This window comes from Palaemon carinicauda, chromosome 3 (assembly GCF_036898095.1).
Source record: "Palaemon carinicauda isolate YSFRI2023 chromosome 3, ASM3689809v2, whole genome shotgun sequence".
NCBI classification, from domain to species: Eukaryota; Metazoa; Arthropoda; class Malacostraca; order Decapoda; family Palaemonidae; genus Palaemon; species Palaemon carinicauda.
This window is the reverse complement of record NC_090727.1, coordinates 152,363,529-152,391,437: the sequence shown is the minus strand read 5'-3', so window position 1 is coordinate 152,391,437 and position 27,909 is coordinate 152,363,529. Positions and strand designations below refer to the sequence as shown.

The window sequence follows — 27,909 nt, the reverse complement described above, 5'->3', positions numbered from 1 at the left end:
TCTAGTGACGGCCTGAATCACTAACGTGATAAACAATTTTGAAACATCCCAGTGATTTTATTAGGTAATTTCTCTGCCACATTAACCCCTCTGGACTAATAACCCACCAAATGTGCTTTTTAAAGTGCCAGTGAACCCAAGAACCCATAGAAACCCGAAGAAAACCCAATAAAACCCTATGAAAACGGGTGATGCAATAAAGGAAATCGTTCTAGTCGAAAGGTAGTGCTTTTGTTTACATGCGTGTTGAAGGATTTGTAGGATCCTCTTCCTGCCGTTTGTTTTGCCCACAAAAAGCGTGTCATGACAGGTACGGAGGGGCCGTATATCCTGTAGAATAGCGTTATGTACCGGTCCACCTGTGAAACGGGCCCCCACAAGGTCCACCTCGAAGGGGAACTCCACAAGGTCCACCTCGAAGGGGAACTCTACTGCGGCAGCGAGGAGGAGGGCGACTCCTCCAAGGAGAACTCGGTCTTGGACGAAAATCATACCTCGTCGCCCCTCCCGACGGCGTCCAAATTACCCGGAGGAGGAGGGGGCGGGTCTCCCCCCGGGAGTGCAGGCAGGTCCCCCTGGGGCTACACCTTGACGCCTAAATCTGGCGCAGGAGGTCAGAGGCTAATGTCAGGCATGTCCCTTGATCTGACTAACAACTCCAACATGTCCATCTCGCCTTCGAAGCAGAATGTTCCGTGGAACGACCTCAGGTAAGTTATTGCGTTAATTCAAGTCCTTTGGCGTTACTTTACTCGTGCACCAGCACTACTGTTCTTAGCATAGAATGCGTTATTTATTCATTGTTCGTTAGTATTGGAGCCTTTGTATATCAGCGGCCAGTTCCTCCCTTTGGGATTAAAAACGGACATCAACTAACCTAAACTTTCCACCCCTAACCTAACCTACAAACCATGTCCTTACCTACCTACCTAATAGGGGCCGCCCTTACACTGCCGTATTCTAAGCCATAATCATACATGCAGGTGGCTGCTAGCATACATACATCCCGTAATATTTATTGGGTATGCCGTAGAACAATTGCTACACCCACCTATTAATCATAGTAGGTATGAAGCCTTTGTAGTTTTGGGGTGTATGTATGATAACGGCCACCTGTATGTGTTGTTACGGCTAACTTAGAATACAACATTTATTTCCTTGTGTCTGTTTTATGGTTATGAAATTTACACATTATTGTATCAAATCATTACTATGAGGTATCATCTTAATATTACAATACTGAACTACTTTACCTGTTAGCTTAAATTGATTGACCTTGAAATTTTAAAATAGCAAGAATTTCATAGGCTTTACAGTATTTTTGGATAAAAAAAGATGGAAAAAGTCTAATAGAACTGAAATACTAAATACTGTATTTCCTAATGGGAGAGATTGCTAATTTCAAGTCCGACACCCTGAAGGGAGAAGCTGTCGTGGTAATATATTAAGATCTTCCCCACCATTATCCCTACATTAAGGGGTTGGTTGCCTTCTGCGCCCTCCCCGATGCCTTCGATCAAAGGCATCCTCTTCCACCGAACCTCCTCTCTCCTTATCATCCTTCAGCTTATCTCGCCATCTAATTAAGATGATAGTGTACAATAGATGTGTATTTATATCGTGTCTTCTTTATCATTGTATGATAATAGATAAGATAATACATTCTTTATTATCTACGCAACATCATTCCGGTGAAGAACATTAGTTGATACAGTGCAGCGAAATTTTTTTGCTATGTATCGTATCTACAAATCATTCTGCTCTTACCCAAGTCACCTGAAGTACATAATAGGTACGGTAGTGTTGCTGTTTTTGTAACATTGTATATTAATTTATGTACAATAGAGTGAGTACAGTATTTAGTGAAGAGAATTTTTCACATATAACCTTGTATATACTATTAACTTACACAATTTTCTGTGTATGTATGATAAATAAGGTAAACCACAATTTTTGAAAAAGGAAATTTATGGAGCTTTCAAAGGGACCATCTCACTTCCTCTTCAGAAAACAAATGGTTACAAATTTTTAAAGAGGTACAGAAAGGTTCGTAAGAAATGGAAAATCCGTTGCGATCTCAGCAAAAATTAACAACAAACCGCCATGAATGCAGTACTGTCATGAACACTAAAATAAGTACAAATTTATGTGAAAGCCAGTAAAGCAATTTCTATTCATTCATTGAATATACTAACATCGTTATAATTTGTCCAAATTAATTTAACAAGCATACAGTAAGTTAAGTGGTACATGTACTCCAACGTCCTTATGTAGCTAAGTCTACATAATAAAATGGTGCTCTACAGCATTTTATTTTGTAGATCAAAGACGCCATATCTCCTTATGTTAAAGTATAACCCAATAGTAAAAAGAACTCCCAACTTATTCCAATTCCCTCTTTATACAAAGAACAGGCCCTTATTTACCATTTCGTAAATCTAATTTTTTTTATTTACTTTTATTCCAGCTTTGCTGCCGAGGTATTAAGTCCTGGTTTTACGGGACGCGTCGTAAGGGCTGCTCACGTCACCAGTCCGAGGATTGTTCGTGAGGGGCGTCGGCAGTATCCAACAGGTAACATACTGTACTATATACAGTAGTATCTTATAAGTACTGTACTGGTTGTAATGTGTACTTCAATATCTACAGTACTTTGTTTTGGGAACTTTTGCCCCAGGGGTGGGGGACCTCTTCAATTTTGGTCATGTCATAAAACATTATTACAGACATTTCTTTTTTTTAATTGAATGTCTGATGGCTCTGCATATCTGTTTTGACGTTGTTGCCTTTTTTAGAATGATTTATTGTTAGATTGTTCTCTTCATTTATTTGTTTCCTTATTTCCTTTCCTCATGGGGCTATTTTCCCTATTGGGGCCCCTGGGCTTATAGCATCTTGCTTTTCCAACTAGGGTTGTAGCTTGGATAGTAATAATAATAATAATGATATCTGATTCACATTGATTTAAGCTGTTCATATAAAATCCATTAAGAAGATTGTTGTACATTATTGCTCTAATCCAATAGCAATCATTAGGATTAATATTATTGATTAGTATTATTTATTTTGCTCTCACCTTTCAACAGCGCAAGAACGATATGTCAGAGCCGGCGTGATGCCAAACGTTCGCCTGGGAGGGCGGACTAAAGCCGTACTGACGCCCAAGAGGACGCCGACGTCTCCCTTAATACCCTTAAGTCGCTCGCCCTCGGCTTTCTCTTCCTCTCTTTCGTCGGATTTCCTTTCTTCGGCAACTCCCAGGTGAGAAATTTTGTACTTTTTATTTTCTATTGTAATGCAGTGACCTTTGGAATGGTTGAAAATTAAGTATCGTCTACTCAATAGGTACTAAAATTCACAAATATTTTTTAACCTTTATATAGTATCCATGAAAAGTTTTAAGACCTGGAAAGAACTGCAAAGGATGATATCTATAGTGGAGTATCTAGGACGATTGGGGCACTGTAATTTTGTTTAATCTGCTGAATAATACAGAGTTCCTTTGAGTTGAAGTGCACTACAACAAAGAAAACTTTGTAAATGTTATAGTAATCAACCCCTTTGCAACTTCTCTAGGATGCCCGACATACGTTCAGTTGCCTCGGTGTTGGAGCCGGTCAGCACCAGTAGCGAGTGCGTCAGAGACCCCACGAGTGTTCAGGCTGTGGTCGCAGCGCTCCAGCAAGCTCAGGCGGGGAAGGGAGTGAAGAGAGGATCGTGCTACATGGTAAGCGTTTCAATATGCTTATTTATGTTTGAGTATACTGTAGTAATGTTGATAATGACTTACAGGTCTTGGGGGAGGAAATACTGCACCGGAGAGGGAAGAACACAAGAAAGTTTATTTTACTTTACTTTAAGGGCTGCTTTTCTGGTCATATACTGCAGGGGAACCCTACTGTATACAGAACCTTTTATAATGAATTTCTTCGTGTACATTCCAAGGCATTCGGCATTTCACACCGCATATTGTTTGTTTATTGTCTAACCACATTATCAAATCCCTTGGAAAACTAAAAAGTCTTCAATTTCATCATGAAAGCCTTAATATCTTCAGTCTTTCGAATGTATTGGGAGCTTATTGTATAGTCTGGGGGCTGCATTTTAGAAAGCTCTAGAATGTACAGTAGATATATATCATAATTCCAATAATTTGAAACCATCTAACTATTCTCGTGTCAACACGATTTGTTGGCTGCAGATTTTGTAGCAATTCTCTTAGATATTTCGGAAGTCCGGCTCTGATAACTTGATGGGTTATTGTGCATATTTTATGTGCAATTTTAAAAAATGTGAATCATTTACAAAATGTGTTGAATGTTTCAGGAAGCAGAGGACCTCAGCAAGAGGCAGAGATGTAGCACACCAGGGACCAGTAGCAGCAGCGCAGGGACAATCGCCATGCCTGTGAATTATTCAAGGTAAATATCTGTGCTTGTTCTTATATGTAAACAAACTAAGGTCCTTCAGTGAGAGTATTATTTCAGCGTAGCTGGACTTCAGATGTTAAAATTATAACGATGTCTTAGTGGTTACTGGCGGGTGGCAAAGAAGGCCCTGACCGTCGCCAGCACACCAAATAGAGTTTTTTGGTGGCTTGATAGAGTGGTGCATCAAGGCATAGAAGAGGGGGTGACACACAAAGTTATTCAAATTGATAATTCCTTTGGAGTAGTGTCCAAAGTAGTTCTCTTGAAATGAGTATCTTATAATATTTACTTCATGATTTTAATTATACTTTACCGATTTTTATGTTCATATAAGGGTACTTTCTTAGTCTTGTCTGAAAACTTGTTCTCTATAAGTCATTAATCATGACCTTTTTAATGTAGACTGAAATATTTGAAATCCTTTTCCTTGTGCGTTGAAATTTATCCTTGCAAATATAATGGAAACAGTTTGTGACATTTGTATTATCTTTCCAGGGACTACATGGAGGATAATCAGAACGTTGCTGGGAACAGCCACGCAAGCGTGGGAAACGGCGGAGAGAAGCGTGCTCTAGATTTAAGCCCTTCCCAGGGAAACTCCCAGCAGATCAGTCCCGAGAACAAACGTCGGTGCGTGCTGGATCCCATGCACGCCTCTCTGTCGTCGTCGAGGTTTCTGGATTTTTCGAGATTGCAGGTACGGCTGCAGTTGTTGCCTGTTCCTCTCTGCCTTATCTATAAGTGGTTTTCCTTATCTTTCTTTCTCAGTTTGCCTCAAGGCTTCATTGTAACTAATTGGTGCTAGTTTTCCTCGTACTTGTTCAATACGGTTTGGACCGCGAGTGAATTAGTGCTCAAGTCCTACTTGCGAGCAAAAGGGGAAAGCTGCTGTCAAAGCAAGGGAGGTGCCACCTCTTTTGATGGGTTATTCACCCACTCATTCGTGGTGTCTCCAAAGACGGCATAGAGTTAAAAAAAAAAAGCACGTGATGTTATTACAAATGTAATGCAAATATCAGGTGGATATTGAGACCTAAAGAGAGTGAGTTACTGCAAACGTCATGCAAATGGCAGGTGACCATATTAAGACCTGGTTAGAGTGATTGTGTATAATACACTGACTCGTGTATTTGCGACTGGATTAGCTTCCGACAAATCTTTCCTAAATGGACAGTAACACTAGGTATAGTGGTGTTGGTTGTGTTAACACAATAATCAGAATGGGGTTAACTTTTATGTTACCCATATGGCACTTCGTATTTTCCATTCAGTTTTCTTGATCAAAGCAAATGACAATAAAAGCTAATACGTCAAGATAGAGTAAAAGGGAAAACTATCTCCATTGCCATTTTCTTTATGTGAATTAAATCAGAATGGCCTTGGATATATCTCTTGCTTAGGATAGGAGCAATCTCATTAAAAACATTTGAATTTCTTGAACGATTGAAGCTGTTAACGTACAGTAGCTGAATATTTATATCTTATGAAATAGTGTAGAAATTTAGAAGAATTAATTACCAGCAGTTATAGTCTCCAGTCAAAATTATTATTATTACAAGCTAAGTTATAACCCTAGTTGGAAAAGCTAGATGCTATAAGCCCAAGGGCTCCAGCATGATAAAATAGCCTAGTGAGGAAAGGAGACAAGGAAATAGATTCTACCGGCAAAGTAATAGATTATAAAAGATATTTTAAGAACAGTAACAACATTAAATTAGATCTTTCATATAAATTATAAAAACTTGAAAATTAAAACCAAGAGGAAGAGAAATGAATAGAACAGCGTGCCGGTGTGTACCCTCAAGCAAGACGGACAAGAAATTGGTTTCCTGAAGCGAAACTTGCGATTTTTCGCGAGTCGTGATTCAACCAATAGCGAGTATCGAGTTTTTAGAATCTTCGAGTTTGCATTTCAATTGTAATCCTTGAGAAATTTAATTTTTAATTTGTTTTAGATGAGATGTAAGTATAGATAAGGACTAACCCTTCGCACAAGACCGGAAGGTCGTTGGATTGGTAAGATTATTTCAAAGCAAACTTTGAATAGAAGGGCTTCACTTTATTTTTGAAATAATATAAAGCTTATCATTGTAATTCACATAAGGAGCAACTATTTTAGATCTAGTTACTGTACAGTATTTGCATCTAGTAGGATTAGAGTAAATCATTCACCTTCGCTACTTTAAACATGTGACTCTGTTACAATAGTCAACTTGTAATCCTAAAACTCTTATGCGCAAGGAAGCGGTCGAGACACTCCTTATTTAATTTTGAAATATTATAAAGTTTGTATCATTGTAGTTTACATATGGAGCAGCTATTTTAGATTTAGTAATATTAGACTATGTAATTCACCTTCGCTACTTTAAACATGTGACCCTGTTACAATAGTTAACCCTTTTACCCCCAGGCTATTTGGAAATTTCCAACACTTAACCCCCAAGGGGTTATTTTTTTCCCAGCACATTTTGCAGTATATATATTTTTAAATTGCTCTAACAGCCTTAATTTTCATCATAGAGGGGTCAGGTTGGTCTCATTCTCTTGGAAAATGCCTGAATTTTCTAAAAGAAATGATCAAAAATATGAAAAAAAAATTTTTTTATAGCATTTCTTTGCAAGGAGGTACCGGTACGTCCATGGGGGTAAAGGGATGAGTTTTGTGAAACGTACCAGTACGTCCTTTTGGGGGTAAAAGGTACGTCCATGGGGGTAAAGGGATGGCTTTTGTGAAACGTACCAGTACGTCCTTTTGGGGGTAAAAGGGTCGACTTGTAATCCCAAAACTTTTATGTGCAGGGAAGCGGTCGAGACACTCCTTATTCTATGTACGAATCGAGGCATGACACGGACTCTGAGAGCAATAGGAGTGTCGATTCTGGTCAGTCGAAAGCTTCCGAGCAGTCCTTACACCAGCAGGTATGCCACTGCGTGTCTCTCTTCCGAGCAGGTTAAGTCAGTTTGAGAAGTTTAGCAAAGGTTTAATTGAGGATTTAGGAATAGTCTAAATAGTTTGCTACGGTATATTGTCGTCAGTGTTTTTTTACGTAAGTATTCGTCTGCTTAAAGTAGAGTGTGTTTTATACAGAAGTTCCTCAACTTACAAAACATTTGGAGATACAGACACGAATCTAAATGAAAATGACAAAGATAAGATAAAGAAATTCTGTCATAAAACAATAATATATTATTTAATACAGTAATTACCATAGCTAAAGAGTGTCTTCTACCCTTACCAAGAGGAAAGTGGCCACTGAACAATTATAGTACTGTAGTTAACCCCTTGAGCGAAGAAGAATGACTTTGGAAATTTTACACCCCTTCCGTCCCAGCGATCTTTATAGTTCGCTGGGATGGAAGGGGTGTAACATTTCCAAAGTCATTCTTCTTTGCTCAAGGGGTTACCTACATTACTATAATTGTTCAGTGGCCACTTTCCTCTTGGTAAGGGTAGAAGAGACTCTTTAGCTACGGTAATCAGCTCTTGTAAGCCAAACGATATTTGTAATAACTTGATATCTATTTCATATGAAACCTTGACTATTTGTTGATTTTTGTAGCAGGAAATCATAGGAATGGGATTCAGGTTAGGCCTTCCGTAGGCCAAAATTTAAAATAAAATTGGACTATCAAACAATTCGACTTACAGCTTCTCAGAACCAAACAAGTTTGTAACTTGAGGACCTTCTGCAATGAACTTTCTTATTAGTTATGTCGACAATGTCTGAATAATTGTTCTTATTGGATTCCCGTTTGTCTTTATAGGAAGAAAAATCCAAGGAACTTTTTATAATGCTTTTACCCACCCAGTTTTGTGTAGATTATTAACTATAGTCAATTCTTTCTAGTGAGGCAGATTTGCACCAACTCCCAGGGGTGCCCTTTTAGCTCGAAAAAGCTTCCTGATCGCCGATTAGTTGGACGAGATAATTCTAACCAATCAGAGAGCAGGAAACTTTACTGAGCTAAAGGGGCACCGCTGCGAGTCAGTGCAAATGTGCCTCATTGAAAAAAATTGAGTATAGTAACAGATTAAATTAAATACAGTATCGCACTTTTATATACCGCACTGTCAGTACATGTATTCTCCTTTTTACCCATCTAACATCCTGAGCTTGTCCTAGATTCACTTCTCACTTCCTGAAAACATATTCTAGTAGCAGGAGATGGAAGACCCTCAATCTCCTGTCCGTCTTCCACCGCTCGTCCATTCCGTCAAGCGTTAGGTATCGTTTATAGTCTTCTTCAATAACTTTTCTTCAATGTCACAACTGCTTTCATAAATTGATGTCTTGACATCGTCATGAAACTCTTTCATGTCCACTTGTTGAATGTCTAAGGTGATCTGTTCTCAAAAGCATATCCTTCACTATCTCTCTGGCATAGTGGATACAATTAGTGTTCATTCATGCTTCTCAATGTAGTTTTTATTTTTGTGGCATATTTCATTTTGAGTGTTGTTAAATGTTTTGGTTTCGTAACTTTTTATATCTCCTTTTACATCAAATGTTTTGTATTCAGTTATTTCTTCAATGTATAGCAAGTGAATCTCAGTTATGAAATGTGTGACCCATATCATGAAGGGATTCATTAACTATATATTTAGCTGCCTTGATGATTAAGCCTCATAACTCCTTCGGTATATAATTTTGTTATCAATAATAGGAACTTTTAATAGATGTCTTTTTATAACTGCTTAATATGAAAACAAATCATCCTTGCTAACCATATAACATTGAAGAAATTTCACTGTGATCCCATTCAAGTATTGATAATGGTCAAAGAAAAGTTTATATCATTGAATTTTTTTTTATCTCTGATGTCACCTTTTACTAACGATCGACTATTTTCCAGACAAGCGAGGCCACAGGCGGAGACAGCTGCGTTATTAGTCCCGGCCCCTCCGAGAGGGACCTCTCCGATCGCTCCGGATCCCACACCCCGCAGAGCACGAGGGGCGAGAGCTGGAACAGCGTCGCGGGCGGAAATGGGGGTACGGCCAACACGTCGCGAACTTCTACTCCTCGAAACCCTACCCCTCCCCATCACAATCATGTCATAACCTTGGAAGCGTATAAAGCGGAGAAGACCAAGAGTCAGCAGAGACTGAAGAAGATGCTTGGCATGCTCTTCCATGTTAACGGTAAGCTGCGTTTTGGGGTGCAATAATGCTCTGTGATATGACCATTTGACTTACGAACTTTCAGAGATAAGAATCCTTACTGGTAATAGATTAGAGATGTTTTAACTTCTTTAAAAATTATTTCACTAAGCAGAAATAGCTAAAGGAATGCTTAACACTTACGTAGGCTAATTCTCTAGTGTTATAAAGATGGTGGTTATGGAACGGAGGAATATAATCTGAATGCCCTAAGTTAATCAAATTGCTTTTGAGCTCTTTCCAACTTAAGAACCCACTTTTAAACTTGCATATTCCTTGTGTAGGCAACTCTACTATGTTTTTGAGAAATTGTAAGCAAACTTAACTGTGCCAGCTTATTGAAAGAACGAGTTAGTGGTTTGTTATAACTTTCAGTAATATGGTCTCATTTCATCTCAATTTATCTCCTTTTCTTTTGCAGAAAACGAAGAGACCGCATCATCGAAATCTGGTAGTTCCACTCCCGTCACGAGTGTCACCATTGCCAAACCAGCTTCTGAACCTGCTACATCTGCTCCATCTACTCTGGTATCTATCCTGGAGGATAAAGGATCATCCAAAACAAGCCTGGAAAGCAGTTCCTCATCGTCGAGTAACGCAACGGTCACTGCAGCAGAAGCGAGCAAGAGCGAAGTTACGACTACATTTACCTTCTCTCTGAAACCAGCTTCAAATGCAGAGAAACCATCTGGGGATTCGGAGGCCAAAGCGAAGGAGTCGAGCCCGACGCCAACCGTTGAAAGTAGCGACGTGTCGGTCGAGGCAGTGATAAAGCTTCCGTCGGCCAAGGCAAGCGAGGGAAAACAACCATCCGGCGATGACTCTTCTACCGTCGCGCCACCCGCTGAGCTGACCGTAACGACGACCGAAGTGGTAAAGAAACCTTCGTCATTAGTTGATTTTCTCAAGACCACCGCACCACCAAAGACATCCTCGGGAGTTAGCGACACTGTTGCCGCAAATCCTCTTCTCCAGAGCCAGTTGTCCATGCCATCGCCGATATCCGTTACACTACCTACACCTATAAGTGAAACAAACCCCTTATTTAATATTCCAAGTCAATCCTCTTCAACTACTACACCCAGTATAGAAGGATTTGCATCTACTAAAGCGCCAGATACATCTAGTGGCCCAGCATCAGCCGGGTTCACTTTCTCCACGTCGTCGAATACGAAAGCACCGTCTCTCTTTAGTTTTGGCATGTCGTCGTCCGGTGCCTCACAGCCCGACACCACCGCCAGCACTGTGTTGGAGACGAAACCATCTACGTCACCTTTTGTATTTGGTTCTGGCAATGCAGAGAAATTACCAGCATCTACATCAGTAACACCAGCAACCAGCACCAGTGTGAAAACTTCTGGTGGGATGTCCGCTGCCTTTACATTCGGAAGCACGCCTGTCACAAGTAACGAACAGAGCAATCCACCGCCATATCCATCGACAGCTGCCCCAACTACCCCCAGCTTTAACATGCCCAGTGCCACTACTTCATCGCAAAGTGGGATTTTCGCTTTCGGTTCCGTGAAGACAACAGCTTCGGCTCCAGAGTCTTCTACTCCAAGTATTTCCACTGTTGGTAATCCTAGCCAGAATACTACCACTCCCAGCATGATGTTTACATTTGGTGCAAGTGCCCAAGGGCCTGCAAAAACTTCATCCTCGGTTGTTACAACTCAGCAATCAACCGGTCTGCAAGCGTTGCCCTTCAAAGACACGGCATTGGCCATGCCTTCGGCAACATCCGGCTTTTCTTTTGGTGCTTCGTCCGCAGGAACATCAGCATCCACCGGAGCAATGCCACAGAACGTCGTCTCGCCTTCATCCGGAGCCTCGACCCAACAGCCCAGCACATTTACCTTTGGCCAGCCGATGACCTCTCAGGTAGCCTCGTCGACGACTACTTCGTCTGGATTTAATTTCTCGTCTACCAGTCAGACTACTGGAGCTCCATCAGCACCGTCAGTATTCCAGTTTGGAACAACCACAACTTCCTCACAGGACATTAAGGCTCCCTCTAATCAGCTCTTCCCACCGGCTATTGGAAGTACCCAACCCAGTGCAACCTCCTCTTCGTCACCGTTTACATTCGGGTCGGCCGCAACGGCGACTTCGGCACCCTCTCCATTTTCGTTTGGTGCTCCTAAAACTGAAAACTCGGCTCCGCCGGCCTTTGGAGGCGCCACAGATCCTTCCACCAAACCAGCAACACAATCATCTGGCTTCACGTTTAGCTCTACCCCTGCAGCTACAACCAATGCCTTTAGCTCTGCTGCCCCTTCAACGACTACTAATGCCTTCAGCTCTACAACCAACACTTCCACTTCTTCCGCAGGTTTTAACTTTGGAGCGGCTACAGCATCATCTGGTTTTTCATTCGGTGGCTCCAACAAGCCGCCGGCAACCACCACAGCTCCTACTGTGAGTCCGTTTTCATTCGGTGGTGCTACCGCAAACAAGACTAGCTTTGGTGCACCGACTACCACAACGGTATCGCCTTTTAGCTTCGGCTCCAACGCAGCACCGACGCCTTCATTTGGTTCCAATCCTTCCCAGGGATTCGGTGCTCCGACGACCGGCGCATCCACGTTTGGTACTGCAACGGCAAGTTTTGGCAGCAGCACGAGTAGCGGCGCTATGCCGTTTGGCGCCAACAATGCCTTTGGTGCCAGTTCAGCCACGCCATCATTTGGTTCATCATTTGGAACGGGGGGAAACAACGCCCAGGCAGGCACAGCTACAAGTCCTTTCGGCGGTCAAACTGGGAGTTTGACATTTGGAACATCAAGCAGTACTCCTGCTTTTGGAGGATCGGGAACAACGAGCGGTACCCCTGCTTTCGGAGGCTCAGGAACAACGAACGGTACCCCTGCTTTTGGAGGATCAGGAACAACGAGCGGTACCCCCACTTTTGGAGGATCAGGAACAACGAGTGGTACCCCTGCTTTTGGAGGATCAGGAACAACGAGCGGTACCCCTGCTTTTGGAGGGTCAGGAACAACGAGCGTTACCCCTGCTTTTGGAGGATCAGGAACAACGAGTGGTACCCCTGCTTTTGGAGGGTCAGGAACAACGAGCAGTACCCCTGCTTTTGGAGGATCAGGAACAGCGAGCAGTACCCCTGCTTTTGGAGGATCGGGAACTACAACCATTACTCCTACTTTTGGAGCATCAGGTAATGCAGCATCTACTACACCAGCATTTGGAGCTCCCAGTTCTACTCCAGCAGCCCCAACCTTTGGTGCGCCAGCCAATGGTGCTCCGACATTCGGGGGTAGTTCTACAACTCCAGCTGGGAGCGCCTTCGGCGGAACGCCGGCTCCTTCCTTTGCTCCGTCATTTGGCTCTGCTTCTACGAGCACGGGGACCAACAGCGTATCATCCCCTTTCCAGTTTGGGCAAGGTCAGGCAAACCCTCCTCCGACCTTTGGCATGGGCGGAGGGTCTCCCACGGGAAGCGGAGTGTTCCAGTTTGGCACTGCTAATGCGCCTTCGCCGTTTAATGCAGGTAAGGCGACTAATTTAATCTAGCTGCTTTTATATAGATTATAACTTTTATATATTTATACTTTACGTATCTCTGGTAGCTCCTGATCCCTATTTGATTTGTCCTAGGGTAGGGTGCCAAATCTGATCAGTTAAAATAACTTACAATATAGCCTCTACTTGAATGGAAATTTCATGTTGTGTAAATTTGAAAGTATTTTCAGGTTAATGTTTTGTTTTCACTCATTTTTCATAAATAGTGGCTATACTGTAAACCTAAATGGATATAAAAATCAATAGGTCCTTTTGTTTTCTTTTTATAAAGTCATTCTAACTAGCCATCCTGTTATTGAGGCATGAGTATAGATAGATTACAGAGCTCTGATCAAGTGCTGGTTATATTTTGATATTCGGCAATAGCACAGGCAGTGAGTACAGTATATCCAAAATATATTGCTCCTATGCAAATACAAACCCTCGTTCTTTAGTAGGTGTATTTTCAGCTGGCTTGTATTGGTTGTTAAGAATCCTAACGAGGGGTTGATAGTTACTGGCGGGTGGTAGGGAATCCCCAACCTGTAGCCAGTGCACTGAGTAGCCACTTCATTTCTAGCTGCCGGTGAGAGTAGACAAACTCCCGGCACTGCCAACTGGCTGGTTTTTTTTTTCAGATAATGGTTAACAGTTTATGTCTAAGGAAAATTACGGAAGAAAAGTTCTGAAGTTTTCCCGATTAAGTGTATCCGACAGACAGTTTTCTGTGTGACCGGTATACACTTTTGGTTCCTATTTAACAGCTTTCTCTTTGCTGTTTATGCCCTCGCAAGTATAGACTAGTGGCGACGATATCATCGAAACTTATGAAGTGTGACACCGTTCCACGCTGTCGAAAAATGTGCCTTCCGCATCTTCGTCTTTTCACGGTCCCCTTCTCTTTCCCTGAATGGACAAAGTAGTCCTTTAAGACCGATCGATAGGAGCTTTGTATACGTGATTCCTACCGTTTCTCTCCTCTTGGAGGAGGCAATGTTCTCCAGACTCAGCGACTCCACAGCAGATGACCCCGAGACGATGAGATTTGTGTGCACACTCCTACAGGAGCGCCATCAACTGAGAACACATTTGTGTAGTAGGTTCAGGTACTCGTTACTCTCGTTCGACACTGCGATATCGGACACTCCAAGCACTGTATCTTCTTCGGTGATTTTTGGGTCACTGAACACCCGTCATCTGCTCTTATCAGCAGATGTAGATCGCACTTAACCCATTTTTCAAATACCGTAATGTCTCTAGTTTTAGTATGATGAGTTATCGGTTTGCAGATGAATCTCAGCATTGGAAATGCTCTACGGGTTAAATAGGGGTTATGATGGCCTATTTTAAAGTCCCTGCCCGGTGATCGCCAGACTGGGGTTCGAGTCGTGCTCAATCTCGATAGTTTCTTATAGTGTCTGGAACCTTACCATCCTTGTAAGTTAAGGGGGGGAGTCCCCATTGCCTGGCCCTCCCTGGTCCTATCTTGGGTGGAAAGGGAGTTTAGACACTTATCCTATATATATATGGTTCGTCAATGACCTTAGATGTCAGGATGCCAGAAAACTTTCAATCAATCAATCAATCAATCGTCTTTAGGGCTTCATCACTGTTCCTTGCCTCTGCCATTCATGAGTAGCCTTTAAACCTTTAAATAGATCCTCAACTTGTAGGTCTCCATGGGACAATATTTCTGAGGTTACCCCTCATAGAAAACGGGAATAGGGTAAACTACACATCAAACTGGTTGGTTGGGTGGAGATCCCAGATACTCCTAAGAAAGTAGTTCGAGCTAAGTACTGTTAGGAAAAATACAAATTACTTAAAATTTTTTATATTTCTTATGGCATTTTATATTTTATTGATTTCCCTGTTTTAGCATTTTACATGAAAGTCTTTGAAGACCACACAGCACAATCCCTAAATGATGAGACAAAAAGTATGTTACTAGTTTTTAAAAATGTGCCAAAAATCCTATGGGAAAATGCTATAAAGTTTTAAAGGCCGCTCATGAATGACAGAGGCAAGGGACAGTGACATTGCCTTATCAAGCAGGACAATACCCTAAAGACCAACCTCTCCACCCAAGCTGGGACCAAGGAAGGCCAGGCAATGGCTGCTGATGACTCAGCAGATAGAACTATAGGCTCCCCAAAACCACCCATCCTTAGCTCACAAGGACGGTGAGGTTGTAGTGACCGAAGGAACTAAACGAATTTGAGCGGGACTCGAATCCCTGTCTGAAAATCACCAGGCAAGGACGCTACCACCAGGTCACCACAACCGATAAACGGAATTAAAAATGATAGTATGTACATGAACCCTGTATGTTAGATAAACCATTAGAATCTTGAGGAAAAATATGGGTAATATACATTATAACAAACTACTTTAAACAGCTAAAATAAACTTCCTAGTAAATAAGAACAGCTTGCCAATTATTTATGTTTAAAACTGGTGCAAAAACGCTCTTTATTATTGAAACGAGAAAATAATCAGTTTCGGTTTCTTCCCTTGTGTTATCTTGCTGTGCGGCCTCTTTCAATTTTCACTTCATACTGCAACGGCTATTCCTCACCGCAGAATGCCCTTCCTTGGCTTCAGTGTCCGACAATATAGCTTAGATTCCATAAATGCTACCCAGTGTATAAACAAATTAAAAATGGATGAATGTAAGGTACTATTAATGAAGCCAGCCAGTCATGTTGGAAGTATAATGGCCTGAGAAAGGCAAAAGATCTATCAATTTTGACACTATACTAACAGGGGTGACAAGAAGAAGAAGAGGAGCAGGTAGAAGGAGAGTCTTTCATTTCAGAATGACCTAGTGCAGGCCACAGGCTCTTGCAAGGCAGCCCGTAAAAAAGGTGGAAGGAGAACTATTGAGTCTATTCTATATACTTTTACAAGACTATATTTTCAAGGTCATTTGATTATGAATCACTTTAAAAGGATTGTTGGTGAGAAAACAAATAAAATTGCTATTTAGCTATGGAAGAAAAGAATGGTAATCCTGACAGAAACTGGTATAATTGTCAGTTACTACTTAGCTATGGAAAGAATATTGATGGGAATAACACTAAGAGACAGAAAAAGAGCAACATGGATACAAGAGCAAACTAAAGTAGAGGATATTGTGACATGTAAGGAAAAGAAATAGACATGAGAAGGACAGATAATAGATGAACATTGAGAATAACAGAATGGGTCTCTAGAGGTTGCAAGAGAAGCAGGGGAAAGAAGGAAGAGAAGACAAAATAATTGATGAACTAAAAATTTGCTGGTATAAACTAGCATACAAAAAACCATGAACAGATGCAAGAGAAAGGACAGGTCTGAGGCCTCATTCTATTTAGATGCACAAATGGGCTAAATGAAAGTAAAGGGTTTTTATGAACCAAAGTTAACTCTGTATTTGCAAAGTTGGGAAGACTTCTGTTTTGTATGAAGTTGTGTGAAGAATTCAATGAATCTTTACCCAAGGGAAAAGGATGAAAAGTATGTGAAAAACATGGAGTTTGGATGAAAAAAATTGAAGTTAGAACAAGAAATAAATGTTAAGATGGTGGTATGGCGAAAGCGAGCCTTATATCGACAGCAGTCCCACCTGGTCCACGTACTATATCTCCCAAAAGTAACGTTATAAAAAATGTACTGTTATATCTGACACATCGGAAGATGTTATTTGACACAGCTTGAGGTGAGAAAAGAATGGTAGGCCTTATTGTTGGGGAGTGGATGCCGTATATGACCCTGAATAGTATTATACTTTAATTTCTAATATATTATAAATTACTGTCATATGTAGATATATTTCATTCAGTTGTGATATGATTATACATAATACTCATTCATTTATTAGCTGTGGTTTTACCAATATTAGACTATGGCAACTCAGCTCATTGTTATTATGTTTTCCAAGGTCTATTAGAGCACAGTGTAGTGTGCAGTAATGATTTACATACCTTCAAAAAAAGGTATTGATATAATGGAATATGTCTATTATCGATGGATGTATGGAATTGTAAGGAGCCATTGGTTTGGTTATTAGCAATAGCATTAACGCTAACTACGGTTAACCACGCATACCAAACCCTATTGCCTCGATAGGTGATCATGTACCATCAGCCATTTGATCATCTAGCCATCTTTTAGCACCATATTAACGTTACTTTTGAGAGCTGTTGTACATAAGGCTACCACTTTTCTACTGCTGTCTGATTGACCTTAAAATCTGCCATGTGCGTGGATAATCGAAGACCATAATTCCAGGCTCTCTATGAATAACGTGGTTTTGTTGTGAGACATATTTTGCATGAGACAGTAGCTTAGTTTTCCCTTCTGTAGGGTGCTCTCTTACTATGTCATTTTCTCAAATACTTCAACCTTCCAATCATTTTTAAAAGTAACTTTAGGGAAACTTTTTTTTCCAGAATCCTGAGTAACCTTTTTTCTGTGTATGTTTTTGAAAGTATTTAGTTATGACTATAATTTTGAAATATTTTGCATATTTTCTTGTACTGTATTTGTAATCACTAGAACAGTATGTTTTCAAAGTACAGTAGTAACTCACACATAGAAATATTGATCTTGTAATGACGGAATGTAGTACCGTAGATTTTACGGGGTCGGTAGTCAGGCTTATGTTCATCTTCACAGGGGTGTTAAATTTTGGTGTGTCGCCAATGCCGGGAGACGCTCAAAACGTTTTCAATGTCGGTAAGTACGGACGAGAAGGTGTACGGTGTGTGGTGTGGTGTGGGTAGTAACTGTTAGAAAAGCTTGCTTGGTTAGTCATTGCATTTTTGAGACCCCCTTTTTTACGACCTTGCTTTTTACTGTTTTGCTTTTGTGGTCCTTTTTTAGACTATTTAAAAGTACAGCTTATCCTTGATATGCATCTTTTTGACATAGTGCATCGCCTTGCTAAAGATTAACACCAGAAATCCCCTTCATTGTTGTAGATGAATACCTTACACAGTCAGCTGTTATTTGTGGCGAGAGGAATTGGCTCTCCACGCTGCTGTATGCTTGTAGCTGTGATCCTTCTAAACTTACCATGATTAGGTGTACTGTAGTTCCTCTGAATTTTGAAATGTACATTCTTGTTCAATTGTTATTCTGGCATTACTTGAAGTGATAGAAGTGTGTGTTTATAAACTATACAGACCATTGCTATACACAGTTTTACTCGCATCTGTCAGTCATTGAATATACCAAAAATCTCTTGCTCCAGTGGAGATACGCAATACGGCGTATGGTGTTGGTATATCTTGAAGTTATGAAGTATATATTCATATGTTGTATGAAGGTTTAGTGATGTATTTAATACTGTGTATACAGTATTTACATACATACATACATATACCAAGGCACTTTCCCCAATTTTGGGGGGTAGCCGACATCAACAAATGAAACAAAACAAAAAAAGGGGACCTCTACTTTCTACGTTCCTCCCAGCCTAACTTGGGACTCATCCGAGCTCAGCTGGTACTGCTAGGGTGCCACAGCCCACCCTCCCACATTATCCACCACACATGAAGCTTCATAATGCTGAATCCCCTACTGCTGCTACCTCCGCGGTCATCTAAGAAAGTTACTTATCAGCAGTAGGTGTCCCTGTTGAAAATAATGTTTCTCTCCTCATTGGCTTAATCTAGAGCCAGTTTGTTTGATCAGCAATTTTACTCTTATCGTTTCTCTATCCTCTCTCTTTCGCTGCCCCAGTGAATTCCATCTTATCGGTGTCATTGACCCGGGCAGTTGTGATGCCAAATACCCCCCAATACTTCTCTTAATGTGTCATTTTCATTTTCATCGTGATGCTTTCTGCTTTGTAAAAGCTTACTTAGAGGTTGACCTTTACTCTGGCACTATTTAGTTATCTATGTATTCCAGCTGAAAGTGCTTTGCAAGTTGCAGTGTAAGCAGTTTTGCACGTTCTTTGAAGATTCCCGCCAGCTCAGTAGATTAAGCTACGTGATGATGGCAATCTGCTTTCCTTTCTCAATTGTTCCGTTGGGTTCTTCGCCATAGCCATCGAGCTCTCTTGTCTTGTACCCGTTTTCCCCGCTTTTCAAAAATGGGTTTTTTGGGCTACCTGTGGGGAAAAGCTAAAATAGTGACAGAAGCCACTACAGAAGGTTCCCAAGTTACAAGAAGCAAAACAACAATTCTAATAACTTGATATCTATTTCGTATGAAGCCCAACTGTTTGTTGACTTTTGCAGCTGGAAAACATAGACGTGGGATTCAGGTCAGGCCTGCCGTAGGCAGATATTCTAGCAAAATTAAACTTACAAACCACTTCTTTGAATCTATTAAGTTTGTAAGTTAAAGACTTTCTGTATTGCCAAACTAGTGATGATTGAATCCAATGGAAGTTTATTTTAGGGTGGACGATGTCAGATTTTTCCAATCTATCAACACCCGGTAGCCTATTGAAAACATCCAACCCAGGCAATTTATGGGACTTCAATTCAATGGAAGGATAGAAAAACAGCTAAATGGATACGTCAAAAAACTAATAGTAATGGATATCCTTGAAACCATTAGCAAGCTCAAATGGAACTGGGCAGGGCACATTGCCAGGATGACAGACAACCGATGGACATCGCGAACAACCTTCTGGACACCCGGAGGATACACAAGAAACCGAGGAAGACAAAAAACCCGCTGGCGAGATGACTTACACCAACATAAGCAACAGTGGCACAGAATAGCTTGCGATAGAAGTCTGTGGAGAAACCTGGGGAAGGCCTACATCCAACAAAGGAATTTTGAAGGCTGAAATGATGATGATGAATGGAAGATCTGCTCAAGCTCGGTATTTTCTAGTAGGTGTCTGCAACCTCACCATCCTTTTGAGTTAGGGATGAAGGCGGTGTTTGTGGGAGCCTATAGGTGTACATGCTTAGTCATCAGCAGCCATTACCTGGCCTTCCCTGTTCCTAACTTGGTGGATAGGGTGGTTGGATGCTGGTCATATATATGTATGATCAGTCTTAAGGATATTGTTACTGCCCCTTGCCTCTGCCATTCATGAGTGACCTTTAAACCTTTTAAGTTTGTGTGTGTGTTTTTTCACTGGCTAGTTTTCATTGGCTCTGCATAACTTGCATGGTGGAACTTTTATTGTTGACTGGCACTTACAATATATCTTGTTTTTTTTTTAAGTTATCTTTTATACATTTATATTCTACTGCTATCTTTATGTCATTTGTACACAGGAAATAACAGTTTGAAGCACAATTTAATGATTGTAAAATTTATATAAATTGTATCATGCCTTGGTAGTGCGCATTAAAGAGCTTGTCACTAAAATCACATATAGTTCCTGCCTTAATTTTGTGGTGCTGTTGCTAATGCCTCTGCTTACAAAATGGTACCTAATGTCCTGTAATTTGTGTGTGGGAGTTAATCCTTACTATGGTGTGCTTAAAGACAATTCCAGTATTTTGTTTAATATTTATTGTGTTAGCAAAATTACCCTTTCATAAACAAAATAAGTTTTAAACACTGTACATAGACTGTACACTGTTCCTATAAACTATGTTTCCTGTTCTTTTGTTTTTTGTTTTTTTACAATTGGTAGTTGAAGTCTAATGGGTTTGGTGAGCTTATTGATTTTCAATTTTTTTTTATATATATTTCAAAGTTTATTGGTAATACAAAATTCATTCTTGGTATTTGATATTACTTGTGTTTAATCCCAGTTCATTGGTGCGTTGATTTACAAGTTTAATTCATCCTGGGAACGAGCTCATAAACTATAATGCTCTTATCCTAAAACAATTTTCCCATAAGAAATACCGTATAAGAAATTCACATCCTTAAATATCTTAAATATCGTTTTTACATTCTTCAAAATTGAAATGCATAGAATTATTAAAGACAGTAAAATATTTGAACTACTTATTGCATTGGTAACAATATTGAAGTTTTTACGTCATGTCGTCTATGTATGTTTTTAAACGTAGCTTAGTCAAGTCACTAAACTGATTACCATTGTAACAGGATGCATAATTTTTTGAGATGTCCCTAATGTTATTATTATTCAGGTTTCATTTTAAAACTATATAGTATTCATGTAGCCAATTTTAAAATTAGCCAACTTCAGCTAACTTCGAATACGAAAAGGGATAAAACTCAAGTTTGGTTAGCTGCTTCTGTTAAATGCACTTGAACCTGGCTTGCTGCTTCTGTCAAATTCACCCAAGTCTGCTTTGCTTTTTTGAGCTTCAAAATGCTTTGCTTTTAGAAGTACTTTCTGTTTTCAAGGTGTGATTCAACTCATAATATTTTGCGCTTCTAAATCAAAATAGTCAATACCCTGACAGTGATTTTGTCATGGCCGGGATCGCCATAGGGTTACGGGTCATAAGAATGTTTTCATTGAAGTTCCTTCAGATACATTTTCATGCCAGTCGGTCAGTTTTAAAAGCTTCAGACATCAACTTGTAAGAGAATCGTGGAGTATCTCAAGCACCACATTCTCCTGTGCTACTCATTCACTGAGACTTAGAGGTTAGAACTCTCATTTTTTAGGTTTTGCTGTGTTATGGAGGTGGCCTACTGAGGAGACAAATAGCCACTTTGCTGCCTAGAGCAGTGTTTATGGCACTTGATTTCATTCCTTAATCTATCTGGAAAATTAATTTGCAATATATAGTGTTGGACAAGTCGAAATTACCTTGGCATATATTTATAGAGTGGGAGGCATAGAGGCATTAGCAGGGCAGTCCAGTAGTGGATATCTTCCCCTGGACGTAGAACAAAGAGTTGGCAATTATACCGAAACACAAAGCTCTCTCTTGTCTTGGCATTCATAAGTGTACAGCCTGGCTGCACCCAGTTTTTGGCCTTATTACTTTCAACTTTTATGATCCTGGACTACTGCCAAACATCTATAAAGTTCTTCCTCTAGTTTTACATCTAAGCTGAAGGACCTCCCAGGTCTCAGTGCCTGGCATTATGCCTCAAATCTTATGAATCCAATTAGGACAGAAAGTGCCAATCAGGAATATCTTAGTTTCAGATTGTTTCAAAGGCTGACAGAAAACTACAATACAGTAACTCACAGAATGCATCCAGATTTGATATTTCCATCCATGGACATGTTCGAGGTCCACGTAGGGTTTTAACCTTCAGAACAAATATGTTTTAAGACTGGCTGGCTGACCACAGCAAGAAAACCTGGGAAAGAGTGTCATGGAAAACAGATAGCTCTCCATGTGAAGTAGCAGAGGGACCGGGAAAATCAGCCAAGTGCTTCCTAACTGACTGTGAATGAGTAATAAGTTGTAGATCAAAGAGGAACTGCAAGGATTCAAAATAAAAGGGGGAGACCTAAAAAGAAACTTTTTCATCAGGTGCAGATAGTGTGGTTGCATATAACTGTTGCCTAAGTGATAAGAGAACACATACTTTATAACCCTTTTGCCCCCAGGCTATTTGGAACTTTCCAACCCCTTAACCCCCAAGGGTTATCTCTTTTTTTTCAAGCTCATTTTGCAGTATATATTTTTTAAATTGCTCTAACAGCCTTAATTTTCCTCATAGAGAGGTCAGGTTGGTCTCATTCTCTTGGGAAATGCCTGAAGTTTCTCAAAAAATTATCAGAAATACCCGGTATGCAAAAAAAATTGTAAATAGCAGTTTTTTGCAAGGACCTACCGGTACAATCATGGGGGTAAAGGGATGTGTTTTGTGAAACGTACCAGTACATCCTTTTGGGGGTAAAAGGGATAAAATATAGACTGTATTACAGGGAGAAAATAAATAAAACCCTAGATGTTTTCTCTTCATTATCAGTAGACAATCGTCTTTTACTTTTACCATGTTTGGTTTCTAGGCATAAGTAAAATACAAAACTTTTTTTTCATTGTGGAATATAAAAGTAATTATAAAAGTCTGTTTTGTATTTTATATCATTAAAGATACATTTTTATAATAATTTGTTAATGTTAACATAATATTTTTTCAAGTTGGTTGAATTTCTTTAAAGTTTTATCTTTGTCCATATTTTTAAGAATTTATTTAATGCTAATGCAAATATAATGTGAAGCAATATATTATATATTGAATAGGTTGAATTGTTGGATTATACAGTAACTTATCAATATTTACTGTTTATGCTCTGTACTTACAGCTAATATTATTTAAATGTATAAATAACGTTTACCTGTCCTGTCGTCATTGCTTCTATGTTTCTCGAACACAATCAACTCAACATTGACGTCAATTTTCAGGAAACCCCAACGCAGGATCACGGAGACCCAGGAACCGTGCCTCGAGACGTCACCGTTAAAAGTTGCAGGTGCCGGTAAAACAGCCTTCGTTTCTTGTTGATCAGATTTTCTTGTGGAAATTTGAGATTGACGTCTGTTTGGAGGAGGCCTCCTCCTCTTGTTAAGTCGTCTGTTATTTGGAAACTTTGCTATCCAGGATTTTGAGGATGTCATCGCACTAACGAGTCTGCCACGCCTGCGAAAGGGGATTTTAACAAAGTGTTCGCAAGTTTTAGTTCTTCAGTTCTATCTGAGAAGTTTACTGTATTTACTGATTAAATGTGAGAGTAATTTACCGGATATTTTTTACTTTCATCAACGAAGGAGTTGTTTATTTACGCTACCATCTAGGAACGTGAAGCGGAGTTATATGTTCCATCTTATTTAGAGTCAACTATTGACTGATCACATGAGGAATCTAGATTTTCAAGTAGACGCCTGTCTTGTGTTTTTCACGGAGTCGAAAGTATATAAACCCACATTTTCTTTATCGCTAGGAAACATATAGGATTATGGCACCTCTACCTCATTGTTTTTATATTTCTTTTGAATTCTGTTTTGGGTGACAGGCCTGAGGGCAACCGAAATGTATCTTCCCCATCTCATCTTGGTGGAAGCGTTTTAATGTTGATGTGTATGAATGTTCAATGACATATTTTTGATTTCCAATTAAGTTTTTGAAGAATGGCAAGTTATTTATAGAATTTTAATACCATTGTAAAAGACAACACCTGGCCAACTCTGTGAGAGAATAGTATTTTAACTGTATTCTTGTTTAACTATCTGTTAGTAGCATATATCAACACATTTAGACTTTATCTTTGTTTTAACAGTTTTAGATTTTGATATTTGTTCGCAGTGTTCGAATTCGCGACGGCGATTTTTGTCTTTTCTTCCGTCTCCTGTTGTTTTCGCTCTCCGTTGTGGCCTTGGAAGTTTTATCCTATCCCAACCTTTAGTCCTTTGATTTTGGTGCCTCGGTAATCAAAATTATTCTGTGTCCTATCAATTTGCTCCAACACGCTGGCTCGGACGTATCGTCACTTCACTTTGATCTTGTTTAATTCAGTGGTTTAATTTATTGGTCTTTGATAATGAATCCTTTTTTAACTATAGCGATCGGAGGTCTCGATAAATTATTACGTTCATTAGGGTTTTATATAAGCCTTCAATCTAACAATCTAGAAGCCAGATACTATCTTGAAAGTAAAATCTATTTTTAAATATTTCGTAATTTTAATTTCTTGTCTTATCTGTTAGTTTGTGGGGCTTGATTTCTGTCGGTAATTAAGAAAGAATGTTGCCGTAAGTACGACCCTAAACATAGGAACGCTGCCTCTTTGTTTGTCCTGCGACTTTGCAAATGCATGGTGCTGATAACCTCTCTTAAAGTCCTCCCTGCAGTCTATCTTTTTGTAAGCAGTATCAGCCCCCCTAAAAGTTTTAGTTGATTTATAACATCAAAAATGAAACTCTAATGGCCCCTTTCACCAATGAGTCTGAGTTAATCTTTGTGTAGTACTCTGTAAGTAGTTCCCAGACATTTCCGTTTGACACTTCTGTTTCCGATGTAGCCCTCGCTGACCAAGAAGTCTCTTTGCACCAGCCCAGTTATAAATTCAGTGGTGTGTGGGTTATCTCATTAAGCTGTTTGCCAATTTTGTAATGGGAACTATATATTGCAAATATGGCTTTAAAATACAATGAAGTAAACATCAGAAAGTAAGGAAGCCGCAAAAACTTAGCCCAAACCTATTTTACTATCGTATTTTTTATTTACCTGTTAAAATGATCATCTGAAATGCTTCTAATGTAGGTTATGTGCTAATTACATTTTATGAAATAGGTAAAATTAAACTATAAAAGAACCTTGTCCGTGCCTTCCTGTGAGTGGCTAAAAGTTCCATTGATAATTGCTAACAAAAATATTGTTGTTTTTCTTCAGTTTTGGTTACTTCAAGCCAATTGAGACTTTCACTGCCTCCGGAAGTTATAGAAATTTTGCTTATCAGATTTATTACATTCTTTGACTAACTGCCCCATCGTAATCTACTTATTAATATTTTGAAACGCTCTCTAGAATAATTTTGATAGACGAAAGTGAAACTACCCGTTTTCAATGACAATGCCTAAATTATAAACTGTAACACCAGAACTTTCATTATATACCTGAATTACTTGAGGGGTTACTTTCATCCGTGGTTTGATAGGACCCGAATTGGTCTGTCCTGTTTTGTAAACATTTTGTGTTGTCTTAGCTACGTAATTCTTATATAGCATGTGTCCATACCTAACAGTTAAGTCATTGTTGCCATCTCAGTAGGTGAAATTTATATGAATCGTGTGTGCCTCAAAGGTAAGCAATAGTTTTAGTCGGGTGAACAGGCGGATGGGGTACGGCACAGAAGATCCTGAACTTACAAACTTAATGGGTTCGAAGTAGCTTGTTTGTATGTCTAATTCTGTCACATTTTGGCCTATGATTTCCTGCTACAGAGGTCGATAAATAGTTGGGTTTCCTATGGAATGTCTGGTTACGACAAATATTATTTATGAAATGATACGATATTGTTTTACCTGAATCGATAAAACGACCACACAATGAAAAATTCAAGAGGAAAAGAATAAGAAATAAATGGCGGCTTTACAACTTCTGTTGAAGGTGGGTGGTCGGCCTCACTGTATAAAAGCATCTGATATACGACTTTGAAACGCGGTCATAAACCATCGAACATTTCCATCTTTACAATACCTAATGAAGTAAGGGACTTGCCGACCTCTATAACATCTCTATGGATTTGTTGTTTACATCTCCGAGAGTTTGTAAGTTTGGGATCCCTCTGTACCTGCCTTTCCGCCACTCCTCCTCCTCCTCCTCTCTGCAGTCGGAATTCACCACGCCACCAATAGTGTGCTCAAGACTAACGTATACCAGGTCCGTGCATTTCTAGATCGCCGTTCTTAAATTTAACGTTTGCCTTATCATTATGCATTACCACTCGCGTGCGTTCGCGCATAAGGATGAGCCGATGCCTTCGCTAAAGACATTATTAATCGTGTCATATATTATTTTTTAGCCATAGAAAAATCGATGTCCATTCTTGGGTCTTCTTATATTTTTGTAATATTTCCATCTATTGTGTTCTTAAAAAAAAGCATTGTATTGTAACACTTGGCTCTCAAAGATACTGCTTAATTTGACTATGAGTATATTTTAATAGTTCTCCTTACTGGTTTAAGTGGAGTCTTTGATACTCTGATGAATTTTTAAATCGTAGCCATAAGATACTAATCTATGATACTGACGTAAAATTTATCACTATAATTTATTGAGGATATTTTTAAGAGTCTGCTCTCTGTATTGATTAATATTTTACGTTTTACTTTATGAATATGTATATACAGTATATCTATTGCTCTGACGGAAAAATAACTTTCTGTTAACTGTAAATTGGGCCATTTCTTGTCTTCATATAGAAGTAATGTCTAGATTTAGGGAACTCTTAATATAATAACAATACATTTATCAGTGAAGGCATATTTTTTTATAGCTTTAAGGATTATGTATATTGTAGAACACCTCCGTAGGAACAGGAATGGCTTGAATACATAGTGGTCTCTCATCAGCTGATGTCGGTAACTGAGCTTTCTATTCTCATGTGCTCTATCGTGAGATCTAATTATAAACTACTTAACCCTTTTACCCCCAGGGTATTTGGAAATTTCCAACCCTTAACCCCCAGGGGTTATTTTTTTTCAAGCACATTTTGCAGTATAACTTTTTTTAAATTGCTCTAACAGCCTTAATTTTTGTCTCATTCTCTTGGAAAATGCCTGAAGTTTCTCAAAAAATTATAAAAATTATGCAAAATAGATTTAAATAGCATTTTTTTTTGCAAGGACGTACCGGTACGTCCATGGGGGTAAAGGGATGAGGTTTGTGAAACGTACCAGTACGTCCTTTGGGGGTAAAAGGGTTAATATCTTGAATGTAAACACGCTGAATCTACATCTCACTCCCATGCCTTGCACCGTTTTAACTCGACAATTGTGCCTTTTCCTCGTGGACATTTGTGTAAACGACAAACACCTGGGAGAGTAAGGCAAAACGGAGGTCTGTTTCTTTGGTAATCGAGAGTCCGATGATCACTGTCTCTTTGAGACGTGGTTAGAAAACGAAGGCAAGGTAAATGAGACATTTTCTCCTCCTACTTTTTGGTGTTTCCATTCGCTTGTGTGTGCGAGAGGGCTCTTTCCCTCTCAGTTCATAAAAACTTTCTTCTTTTACCTGTTGACGATCACCTTTTACACTCTTTTGAGCTGTTGCCTGTTGTAGAAATGGGTCGTACCTTGTAGCTAGTGTACATAACGTCCTTCCATGTCGTTCGGGATGATAGTACTTATTTTCCCTGTAAAACCCATTGCCTATTGTATTCATCGTGTTTGTTATCAGCAATACTGAATGGAATGTGTCAGTTTATTGCCAGAAGAGGGATATTTGTTATCGTGCTCC

The 27,909-nt window shown here is 39.6% G+C and overlaps 1 protein-coding gene across 3 annotated transcripts; it reads left to right on the top strand.

Annotated features, from left to right (window-relative positions):
* On the top strand, positions 1–23,691 carry LOC137638663 (uncharacterized). 3 transcript variants are annotated; one of them, XM_068370944.1, is made up of 11 exons: positions 1–710; positions 2,468–2,574; positions 3,087–3,261; positions 3,577–3,727; positions 4,327–4,421; positions 4,926–5,127; positions 7,230–7,349; positions 9,285–9,573; positions 10,013–13,096; positions 17,767–17,826; positions 23,358–23,691. In XM_068370944.1, exons 1-11 carry the CDS (start codon positions 346–348, stop codon positions 23,414–23,416), a joined length of 4,707 nt encoding a protein of 1,568 aa, XP_068227045.1. In that variant the 5' UTR covers positions 1–345; the 3' UTR covers positions 23,417–23,691. The 3 variants fall into 3 exon arrangements, with proteins under 3 accessions (XP_068227045.1, XP_068227047.1, XP_068227046.1); XM_068370946.1 differs by lacking the exon at positions 7,230–7,349; XM_068370945.1 differs by lacking the exon at positions 17,767–17,826.
* The last annotated feature ends 4,218 nt before the right edge of the window (positions 23,692–27,909 follow it).

Excerpts from the sequence above, each read along its gene's own strand:
- LOC137638663 (XM_068370944.1), top strand. The coding sequence starts at position 346 with ATGTACCGGTCCACCTGTGAAACGGGCCCCCACAAGGTCCACCTCGAA. Across the intron at positions 2,575-3,086 it reads GCGTCGGCAGTATCCAACAG|CGCAAGAACGATATGTCAGA; the intron begins GTAACATACTGT and ends ACCTTTCAACAG. Across the intron at positions 7,350-9,284 it reads AGCAGTCCTTACACCAGCAG|ACAAGCGAGGCCACAGGCGG; the intron begins GTATGCCACTGC and ends ACTATTTTCCAG.